The sequence below is a fragment of the Vespa mandarinia genome, chromosome 2, assembly GCF_050613455.1.
Source record: "Vespa mandarinia isolate Hongniang chromosome 2, ASM5061345v1, whole genome shotgun sequence".
Lineage (NCBI taxonomy): Eukaryota > Metazoa > Arthropoda > Insecta > Hymenoptera > Vespidae > Vespa > Vespa mandarinia.
In genome coordinates, this window is record NC_140811.1 from 10,181,746 (window position 1) to 10,193,914 (window position 12,169).

Genomic DNA, 12,169 nt, shown 5'->3' on the forward strand with positions numbered 1-12,169 from the left:
TGTTAGTCGTGTCAATTTAAATGAAAAATAGGATAACTACACTACAATCGATCAATACAACATCGATCAGTTGAACGTTTACTCGAGAACGCTTACTATATTGTCGATAATTATCATTATTCAAAGCATCATGAATATATTTATTATATATAATATTTGCTGTCATCTTATTGGATTTTTCACAAAAGAATTTTGTGAAAAGTATTTTATCGAGGATTGTAAATAAGGCCAATTATTTACAATGCAGGTAATATTGTGAAGTTGTTGTGATTACTAGGAAAAAGACAAGTTACATGTAAGTTTGCTTCTCTCTCGATTTTATAGTTATTTCCGTGTGAAAATGTATGTAGCAATAAGCATAAATCGATGATCGAAAACTCTTTATTTTCGATTGAGATGGTTTTATGTATATATAGCAAAATTTATGCTATACATCTATAGCAAATATTATGACCATTCTTTGATAGCTAAGGAAATGATGTTAATTTAAAATTTTATAAAAAATATGAATAATATTGAATTAAAAATCTTTTTTTAATAATAATTGAAAATCATCAAAAACATATTAATTAAAAATAGTTTTTAATTAACAGATCGAATAAATTAGATTTTATATTGAATCTGGTAATAACCTAAATGATAAAGGCGAATAGTTCAGAGTCACCGAAGCAACGACTTGAAAGAAGAACGCTCTCCATCCGCTCGAGATCCGACAGTCATTAGCGTGAAGGTGGGCTACTGAGACAAAAGGAAAGAACTTCCAAACGAAATGTATAGTAATATGCATCGATTATAAGATTGAGTGATTTCCTAGAATCTAGGCACATCTGTTATCCGGTATGAGATCCATCATGCGTACGGTTGAGCATCCTCGAAGGTATATGTATGTACATAGTCGATAAAACGATAAAGGAGCTACCCAAGATCCTCGTGAAAATTGACTGCGTACTTTCTCGCCGCGGCAGATCCGTTTGAAACGTGTGTACTTACTCGAGTGTAGAGCACGAAAATCTAGAGATCGGGCACAGCCCATTTAAAGTAGGCCTCTTTACACTCGATCTTACATCGCTTTCCTAAAAATGATCGTCAACTTCCGAGAAATCGAATATTTTTCAAATCGATCGTCTCTTCTAACTCTCTTTTTTCTATTAATTTGCGATTGTTTGTCCTTTTGATCTCGTTTCGTCGAGATGGAAAGTAGTTTCTGTAGTACCGTCACCAAACATAATATCGGTGGCAAACTAAAAACGTGCAATTAATCTTAAAATCCAGTGGAAAGTTGATAAAGAAATAACATGGTTATGAAAAAACTATATTGTGTGTGAAGATTCAAACGTCGAGACTGATGCATCTTGTTTGAGAAAACGTCCTATTCGTGATAATAGTAATGCATGAACGAGAAAGTTCTTAACATTTTATAAATATCATGCAGTAGAAAATCGTCGAGGCGAAGGAAATAAAACAGGATCTGTTTGATCATAGAGTGTGTTCTTCAATTGAAAGCCAATAACTGAAATGATTTTTTTCTTATCAAATCGTTATAATTTACGATAGGAACATGAATTCGTATTTCATCCATTATCTGATACTTTAGTTTATTAAATTAGACAAATTTGGAAAATAGAAACGAAGTTAACGAAACTTGTAGTATCGGTTCTATGATGTGATCACGTGAAGGCAAATGATCGAAGAATCGGCCGGTCTAATGCAGGGAATTCGATATCTTGTCATTGTTCAATAATTCAGACCTAAAATGAAATGAAGCGGAGTGATCGATCTTCGCTCTCATTGAAACACTCACTGGTTAGCCATACTTCGTGATCCCTTTTTTCTGCAAATTTGACTGAGATTCGAATTCTTCGCTCTATTTGACGCTTCCTCTCACCGGCGATAGCCGACAGTAGCCAGGAGGAGATAGAAGAAAAGAGAAAAAGAATGCCCCTGCCTCTTCGACGAAGAAGAGAGTCCGTTCAGCGATGCTACTCTTGACTTAGGAGAATGTATGGAACGGCCGAAAGGCAAAAAGGAAAAAGGATTCAGTGGTAAGTCGCTCTATATATACTGCAACTATCTAAAGCTATAACCAGTGCAGAATACGCGCCTCGTTCGTTAGCTTCGAGAGGTCCTTCATCGTCTGACTTCAAAGATTAAGACTCATCGGACGAAATAAAATTAGAAAAATAAAAGGAACCAATTCTCAACTTTCCAAAAAAGAGTGATATTAATCTATTAGGAAATTCAGAATGAAGGGATTTACAAAGGTAGCTTCCGAAAGTTCAATGTGTTACTATTGGATCTTGGTGACTCTTTTACTATCGGGATGCATTAACGCGGAAATTGAAAGACGTACCTCCAGACAAATGGTTGAGGAATCTCCCGAGACCTTATCGTCCACCTTGAGCAAGGACTGTGGAAAATCTTATAGTACCACCTGTCTCAAACTAGACGTAGTATCCTTTCTGGATAGATTGTCAGAACAGGAGGACCTCGGTATCCTTCCTGGTGTGTCCGTTGTAAAGGAAAACGCTTCCATTGACGTATCTGCTTCGGAAGTCGTTGCTAATTTGGCTAGAGATTTCCCAAATGATGTAGAGAAGAGACTAGACGCCTATCTCGTTCATAAAGTCGGCAGTTATTTGAATAGTCACTCCATCTCGATCAAGCTTTTTGATCCAAAAACGTTCGAAGCTGCTAGGAACTTCAACGAGGACGCATTAACTCAATTGGGCTTGAATGGGAATCAAAATGTTGAGACAGGTGAATATCTTTTAATTTCTTCGAAAATATTCAACTTGATCTGGAACCAAAGTTGCTTAAGAGCAAAATGATATTCTTTTTGTTTTCAGGACGTAAGAAGGACAAGGGAAACAGTGGTTTGATGGCAGGTTTGATGATGATGAAAGGTACTCTTGGAGCTGTCGGTTTCGGCGCGTTAGCACTTCTCGCTGGTAAAGCTCTGATGACTGGTTTGATGGCACTCATGTTATCTGCTATCGTTGGCTTGAAATCTCTAGCTAGCGGTGGCGAGAAGAAGACCACTTATGAAATTGTTAGCAAGCCGATTTACTCAAGCTCGCATACTCATAGCTCAGAGGAACATCACGGACACGGTTACGGACATTCGGGATACGGAAGATCTCTCGATTCGGTCCACGAAACTATTCAAGAGGCTGTACGAAAATACGGAAATGCACGCGATCGTCGAGCTATAAGACAAAATTAATTTCGTTCCTTTTTAATCACCAAGTACCTGGATTCGCCATTGCACGAAATCATTCAGAAGTTTTCCTTCTTCTCTTTTGTCTTTCTTCTTTCTTCTTTATTCACATTAAATTTTACCTTTCTTCTTTTTTTCTTGTCATACTTAGTCGATGCATTTCTTTTTCCCGCTCGCTTTCTAAATATCTACGCATACATGCTAAGAATTTTGCCTTTTTCTCAAATCCGTCCTCTCGTTGTAGATCTGTCTTATTTCTTAACGTTAAGTCGCATCTCCGTTATTGTAGTTTTTCCTTAAATTATTTAGATATTTATTGTGAACAATGCTCCGCTTTTGGAGCGGCAAGCATATCAACTACTATTAATCACATACGTCTACTTGTTATATATTTATTTCAGCGTAATGTTCTAATAAAGTCTGTTTGTAATAAGATAAACGTTTCTGATTGTCTTACCTCTTATTTCCTCTTTTTCTCTTTCTCTCTTTCTTTTACTGAATGTCCTATTCATCTATGCATTATATCTTTTAACGAGTCATTGATTCATGCTTTCATTTATGTTATCTGTTCCTCGAAATAACAGTTAAGTTTTCTGCGATAATGACAAGTTTTAATCATTTTTAGCAGTCTTTTATGATTGAATGAAAGTATCAAATACAAAATACATAATACTTTATGGTATGGTACGATATACTATATAGTGGATGTCCCATTTGAAGTTTTACACTTTCTCGAATTATTTGTTATCCAACAGTATTTTAAGCAGAATTTACTTTATCTTGATGGGAATATCTTGTGGTAGTCATAAATTTTATCTAGATGTGCCTCCGAGATTTAAAGGTGATCTTTCTTATTTTTCTTAAATGGAATTAAATGTTTTCACTTAGATAGATATATAATCCATTTTGTGACGATTTCATTGATCTATAATATGTGGGTCATTCAAGGTCATTTATTGCCATTTAAAAATAACCTTCGTTGAATATTCTCAAGATTTGATTTAGCGGAGTATTTTGTTGATTCGGTAGTAAACATAAATTGAAATCATATTAATGATGTGATTTACTGTTACTTCTGTTACAGTTGCTTCGAAGAAATCAGTATTATTGCAAGTTCTTTTCCTATCTACTTTTTTTTAATGAAGACATTTTTAGAAACAGTTTCTGAATAGTTCACTGTGACAAGCGAATTAACACAATGTTTATTATTGATTTGACCATAATTCGTACTTGGACCGTTTAGTTGAACATCAACGTCAGTGGTCATTAAATATTTGGTGTGTCATAGTAGATTGACATTTAGTGGGACCTTATTTTTTTAATAGTACATTACCTGGATCCGCTGCAATGATTTTTTAATCAAGGAACTACAAGTCCTTTTGGAAAACGTTCCATTTGCCATCAGAGTACAGTTGTAGTTTCATGATAGTGCTCACGCTTATTATGACCGTCGAGTTCGTACAACGCTGAACAACATATTTCTCAGTTATTGGATAGGAAGAGAAAATAGAACAAGGTATTTCCATCAAAGGCATTTCCAGATTTAACACCTGTAGACTTTTTCTTATAAGGCTTTATTAAAAAGTTTACCGAGAAAAATTCACTATCCTTAATAATATGAATAATTAGGAATACAACGATATTTGAGAAACTTAGAAATTTCTATCAACAAATTAGTTCTACAACTTTCAAGAAAGCGGTATTTTCAAGAAAGTATAACTCTATTATTTATGATAAAGTAAATTATTACGTTAATGTCCAAGATAGTCCTTTTGAATACACAAGATGAGGAATAATTTCTGGGCATTCAATGAAGATAAGTTTTGAATGATAATAAATAACTTTAAATGACCAATATATTATAGATAGATGAATTCATTACGGAATAGGCTACACTCTAAATAGTAAGTTAACTAGTAAATTAAAGATATAGTTTCATATAAAAAGCAAAGGTCACCTTGATATCTAGAAGACTCATCTAGACATGATTTGTGACTATGAAAATATGTCCCCTTTGAAACCAAATAAATTCTGCTTGAAACATTTTCTTGAATAATTAAAAGTTTGGAAGACAATTGCGAATAAAAGTTAAAATGGTTAAAATGATATAAGTTAATTAAAAAAATATAATCGAAAAGAAAATAAAGAGAGCAAATATACTTTTAATTCTTAAATAATTTTTATTTTAATTTATATTTATCTTTATTTATATTTATCTCTATTTTTATTTTAGCAGCATAATTTTCTCGAATATGAACAAAATTCTTTTTCGATACTGGCGAAGAGCAATTTGATATACAAGCGTGAACAGGTGGTCATCATCTCTTAGGTGTTTCTTCTTTTCGTATCACGATCATATTCTATAAACGAAATAATACAAAGAAAATTAAAGTACACTATTCTACTATATAAAACTTTTTATCTATTGAAATGAATTCGAAAAAAGGTCTAAAAAAAGTGTATATTTAAAAATAGTTATTAATGTTTAAGTATTTATAATTTTATTAACACACAATATTTGAAATATACAAAAAAACTCGCTGTAATTCCTTTCTCAAAGATTATCGCGTTCATAAAATCAGGCCAGATGTTTTATCGAAGTATCAACGCATATTAGGTAAACGAGGCAAATTATATTTTCGAGATCCGTCGATCTTAAGGTCAGGAAACTTATCATTACGCTTTTCGTCGCGGAGAAGGTAATGACAATCGTGACAAACTGCTTAAAAAATCGACGGGTGACATAAATATCGTTGTATATAAAAGATCGACGTCTAGAAGATACTGAAATCAGTGAAGGGACGACAAGTGTTTAGAAAGAGCGTCATTGTCATCGCGTAATCGTGCTTATCGATCGATGTTAATATCGAGAGGGTGGAAAAAGTCCGAACGAATGTTCATTTTTTGCTTTCTTTTCGCGAACGTGATTCGCGTTAATGCGTTGAACGATGACAAAATTCAGCTTATCAAAAATTACGACATTGAATCTTACGAAAACATTCATCCAACAGAGAGATCAATTTTTAATTATCAAAAGGCAGGTATCCGAGTGGATGTAAAAATAGTCCCGGTTCTAGGAAATAATTATACCGAGAAAGTAAAAATTGTTGAAAATTTTCCGGAATTTCCTACGAAAGACTTCGGTCGATGTGTCCTCGATCTTTCACTAAGTTGCATCAAGAAACGTTTCGCTAAATTATTGGGGAGTATAGGATACTTAAATGAAATCACACTGATAGGACAAAATGTGAAATTAGTGAAGACGAGGAAACCTCGAGATGATCGGCGATCGATCGACACCAATGATACAAGTAGCGATGATATTCGACGTAGTATCGATGATTTCTTCGACATGTTCGTGCTACGCATCACTTTGCCAACATGGAACGGAAAACGAGAAAAAAATCAGATTGATCTGATGTTCGACGAAGGTGGATCTCCGGTTGAAGGTTACTTCAAGATAATTAACCTAATCTCTTAAAGATTATTTGTTTGAATTAAAATATTATATGTTCGGGTTCATTTTAGGCCGTGGAATAAAAGGCGGTGGAGGAGGAGGAGGAGGAGGAGGAGGAGGAAAAGGTGGAGGAGGAGGCCTTAAAGGAGGTGGTGGAGGTGGAGGAAAGTGCAAGATGATGATGATGGCCATGCTTATGCTCGCCAAAATGAAGATTATAGGTAAAATACTTCTTTTTGAATTTGGCGGTAATGTGAATCATTGTTTCGATGTGTCACAGGTGTGATAGGAATGATGGCAATGAAAGGAATGATAATGGGAGCTATGTCACTGATGATATCCACAGTGATGTTAATGATGAAGTTTTTGAAAGGTGGAGGTGGTGGTCCGTGGAAAAGTGGCGGTAGTGATGGAGGAGGAGGAGGAGGAGGTGGAGGTGGAAATCATGGTGGAGGAGGTGGACATATATTACTTTTTCAATCTTAGTAATTTCTTAAACATCATAAATGAAATATATAATTTTGATTAATTATGATTTATAGGTTACAAGGAAGTGATTTTATTTACAAAGCTACCAAGTGGAGGTGGTGGAGGAAATGGAGGATATGGAGGGGGTGGTAGTAATTGTGGTGGCGGAGGTTGTGGTGGAGGAAATGGTGGTGGTTGTGGTGGAGGAGGTTGTAATGGTTATGGTGGAGGGAGTAAAGGAGGAGGTGGTGGAGGCGGTAATGGAGGTGGCGGAGGCGGAAATGGAGGTGGTGGAGGTGGTGGTTATGGTGGAGGAGGTGGTGGTTATGGTGGAGGAGGTGATGGTTATGTAGTTCCACTATTGTCAAGTTACGGTGTACCTAGTGGTGGAGATACTGGTTACGGAGGTGGCTGGGGTCGCAGTTTTAGCTCTGCAATCATATTACCACATCTTGAATCGAGTCGTAATAGAAAATTGAAGAAGCAGTCTAATCCTTCTCTTATGATCGGAGAATCCATTGACCATGTAGAGAGTTTGGATTATGAAGATTATCAAGACTTGAACGTTAACTTTACTTCATCTCATCTTGACTCGAATCCTTTTAATTATTCGATGTTACCTAATTATTTAAATATTAATGAATCTATAAACGCTAATAATAAATTATTATTAAATTCTACTTCGGTGAATAGTAACAGTAAAGTTTAACATGCTAATTAATCTTATGGTCTCACGATCAATATATATTAATGAGTTGCAGGCTGCGAAAAAAACTTCTACATCGAATAAAAAGGTAAACAAAAACGGTCAATCCGAAGGAACAAGGATAAATTTAAACACGGTATATGATTCAACCACGAAACTTAAATTTTAATGAACGCATGGTGAATGTAGGACAAGAATGATATTTATAATATAATAAAAATAAATATAAAATATATTATTAGATTGTATTTTTATGTTTAGGTTTAATTATAAATTGAAATTTTCGATATTTTAATATTCAAAATATTATGGCAAGGTGAAAATGGTAAAGGTCTTTAAGTAAGAGCGCTTCCTAGTGGACGAAGTTTGAACTTGCTAGGCACTTTTCTGTTTAATTCATCGTCGGCTAATTTATAATCTTCGAAGTATCCAAAATATATATATTTAAGTATTCTTGAAATTATTTTATAGGAATTTGATTTTTAATAAAATGTCGAATAATTAATTATTTTTGATTTCTGTTATATCAATTTTAATTATTTAAATCCTTTTCCCATGATCCTTGGTATTGAGTCATGAGTTCATAAAGAATACCGATTGGGAGATTTCAATGTTGGATATGTTATCACCGAGTCGATCAAGTCATTAAAAGAAAATTAATGTAAATTCTAATGTATAATTATATTTAATTAATGGCAGAAAATGTCAACAACGCAAAATTATTAGAGAAAATTTAATAATATTATTTTATAATAATATCATATAAAATGTTCCTAGATAAAATTTCTTTCTTTTCTTCGAACATTCATTAAAATCTTTTAAATTTAATATTTTTTGTTTCGATAATTCGAATAAAAAGAAATATATATTATTCTATTATTTACTCTGCCAAATAGATCATTCACAATGTTGGATGACAAATATTCGTTTAAGATTCATAACATATAACGTTTTCGATGTCCAACGCGATCAGATTTGAAAAGAGTAACGGCACGCCGATTTTTCAAGCGAACAATGTAAAAGATCTAGGTCTAGCGAGTCTACTTACCGTGTGCGTGTATGGCCACGCATATTATTTTTCGTCTATGCTCTCTTTTTTCATCGCTACATATTGTTCGATCACCGTTAGACAACCTAATGATTCGATCGTGATTAAGAAAGGATCGAAGAACATGACGAGGTTCGATTTACGGGCGAAGCGGATCGTCCGGAAAATCAGAGAAAGTTTTCGTGTCTAGAACAAAAAGTAGGTTCTGATTGATGTTCAAGAAATAGGTAGATATCGCGTTTGCGAATCGGTTCACTTTCCTCTTTGTGGTAGAATGCATAAGAGGAAGTAAAAGGAAGTAAATTATCGTACATAATTGCTGAATAAAAATTTATGTGACTATTTGATGTAATAGATATAACATAGATATAATATAACTTTGACTCAAATAATAACAAGTCTTCGTAATAAATCTTTAGATCACATGAGAAAATTGACGTGCCTATTTTTTAGTCTAGATCTAGAATATACCTGTATATGGTATATCTAACATCTTCCTTTTATTCGATTGCTACAAGCGCAGTAAAAACAAATTAAAATGCACTATTCATAGTAAGATTAACCGGAGAGACAACTTGTCCCGACGATGTCGCTTCTTTTCTGATAAAAGAATAAATAATTTACTCATACGCACGCACACGCGTACATACAAACTCGTTCCCCGTTTCTATTAACAAAATGTTATACGATTAATTAATTTATCCAAACCTTCCTGTCTCTATCCTAACCATTTTATTTTTAATTCATATAAATTTCATACATTCATGTTCAACGATGTATAATTCATTACGAATATGATATATATGCGCATATTGTTTGATTATAATATAATTAAATATATCTTCAGTTTCAGATTTCCAATTATCAATTCTACGGGTTAATTTTATATTAAATAAAAAAAGCTTGTATAATTAATTTAAAATTCAATAACAATAAGTCTAATTCCGTTTTAATGTTGATATAAGTTCTCATCTTGAAAATAGTTAATTTCTTTCTCAATTGTTCATAATGAACGTGAAAAAAATACTGATGCAGTTTAAAATTTTTAGTAAAAACAATTGCCTAAAATATTACTTTTTTATTTAATACCTATAATACGTCCCAGTTACTTCGTTCACTTAACGGGCGGTCAACCTGTTCCGATGTAACGTCTTAGTAGAAATATTTATATTAAAAAAATATGAACTACAGTCTTTCAACTTTTTCTTTCTCGAACATCGTTTATGAAAGTGTTCCAATTTATTTTCAAACGTGCACTTTGACATGTCACGATTATTCCTACTTATTTTTCATTCGTATCCTCGCTTGAAATATTGTGGATAATGAACCGTGAAATTACAACAAGATTATAAATCGATTTGCATAAAGAAATTTAAGATTTTCTTCGGTTGGTTAGCGAGACTAAAGACTAAAAAAGAGGAAATAGTTAACAATGTTTAAAAGAAATGTATTACCATACACTTTGTACAATTCTGAGAAATAGAAAAAACCTTTGTTATTCGTTCAAAAGCAGCACCTTTACTACGTCTTCTCGCAAATATGGTATTCAGGCTACGTTTGAGTGTAATGTACTTCTTATTCTTCCATGGGTATCGAGACTAAAAGAAACGAGAAGAAGAAGAAGGTTTTGTTTCCTCTATGGCTCTCCATTGACTCTCGTCAAACAGCAAACACATGTAAAGAAACCTACGAAGTAAGTTTTCACGAAGATGGAAAGTCGAGCCAATTGTTTTTCGGCTAATGTTCAGGCGAACAGAGGTGAGTGAGGAAGTAAGCAGAGGCCGATACTCGGAGGCTACCTACATACCTAGCAACCTAACCGATAGTAGGTTAATGGAATTCATCTGAGCAGAGTGTATACTCGACCGGTTGGCCCACCCAATCGTACGTTACATACTGTCATCACTGTGGTCGAATTTCTTGGTGAAAATTTCTTGGCATTGGCCAACGGCATTGATCCTTATTAGCGTTTACAAACTGATTAGGTGCTCTCACTTAGTAACCACGTGTTTATTTTCTAGAAGTATCGTTAAAGTACAATGTAAACAATATTAGAAAGCTTGAGTTTAACAAATTATCTAACGCTGATTGATACGAAGAAATGAATAAACATTGATCTCTTGAAATTGAATAAAAATAAAATCACTGAGACGTGTCTCGAATGCATGAAAAATGATAAAAAGAGATTTTATGAATTATAAGTATCGGAATATGAAAATGAAGTTATCATTATATAATGTTTGCAATCAAAATTGAAAGTGGTATTGACAGATAAAGATTCTAATTAACGTTTATAAATAAAGAATAGTTATAAAATTGACTTAGAAAATGTGAAGAGTTATATACTAATCTAAATTGATTACTAATCTAAATTGATTATCTGTAATTTCAAGAGGATCGAGACGTAGCAGATTGAAACATTTAGCATTCTACAGTTATCCATCCGATTAATGAGAACACCTTCACCGCGATTCTATTAATGGAAAGCTTCCGATATCCGGAAGTTATGTACTTGGAGATTGTGAGTACCTGTTTATAATACAAGTGTAAATACAATACACTAGTGGATAATATCATTTGTATTGATTATTTATACGATAATTTTTAAGAAATTTTATAATTCCAAAAAGATGTCCATAATGTATTTAAAGTACAAGAAAGAATAATTAGAAATCAAGTAGAATGAGTCTTGTAAAATGAATTCTTTTGTTCGTTTTTCACCTAATAATCTTTCATATTATACTACCATAAATAATGGCATTAAGATTCTCGAACGAATACGGTTTTCTATGTTGATGAGTGATGTAGGAAAAGAATAAAAAATGATGAGCATACTTCACTCCATTGAAAGATAGTAACTGACCGGTCTATACCCTTATAAATGTGCAAAACTGTATCGTGCAACGGTCTAACGCAACACGCAGGTCCAGGAAATATGGAAGGAATGCTCGGAAGATTGTTCGAAATCTATTCACGTTGTAAGAGGTGATATCAACATATCATGGTAAGTACGATGAACCGTATACTGGGAAAAAATGGCATCATTGAAATTCATGAAGTTTACAAGAAGGAAGAAAGACAAACGAGAAGATTCTTTGAAAGACACGTACATGAAAATACAAGTAAACACGAGTCTGTCTGGGAGAGGAGAGACGATAATGACCTTCCACGGAGTTGCTAGCCGACGGAGTAGGAGGGCCTTTGACACACTTGACGCTCCAGGTGAATTGTAACCAAGAACGGAGAAGCTCGTGGTTAGTTTTGATCGGGAGA

At 33.7% G+C, this 12,169-nt stretch overlaps 1 protein-coding gene across 1 annotated transcript; it reads left to right on the plus strand.

Annotated features, from left to right (window-relative positions):
- The first annotated feature begins 2,073 nt into the window (after positions 1-2,073).
- Osi16 (DUF1676 domain-containing protein Osi16) lies at positions 2,074-3,646 on the plus strand. Its single transcript, XM_035873547.2, has 2 exons — positions 2,074-2,757; positions 2,847-3,646. Exons 1-2 carry the CDS (start codon positions 2,244-2,246, stop codon positions 3,221-3,223), a joined length of 891 nt encoding a protein of 296 aa, XP_035729440.1. The 5' UTR covers positions 2,074-2,243; the 3' UTR covers positions 3,224-3,646.
- The last annotated feature ends 8,523 nt before the right edge of the window (positions 3,647-12,169 follow it).

Excerpts from the sequence above, each read along its gene's own strand:
- Osi16 (XM_035873547.2), top strand. The coding sequence starts at position 2,244 with ATGAAGGGATTTACAAAGGTAGCTTCCGAAAGTTCAATGTGTTACTAT. Across the intron at positions 2,758-2,846 it reads GAATCAAAATGTTGAGACAG|GACGTAAGAAGGACAAGGGA; the intron begins GTGAATATCTTT and ends TTTTGTTTTCAG.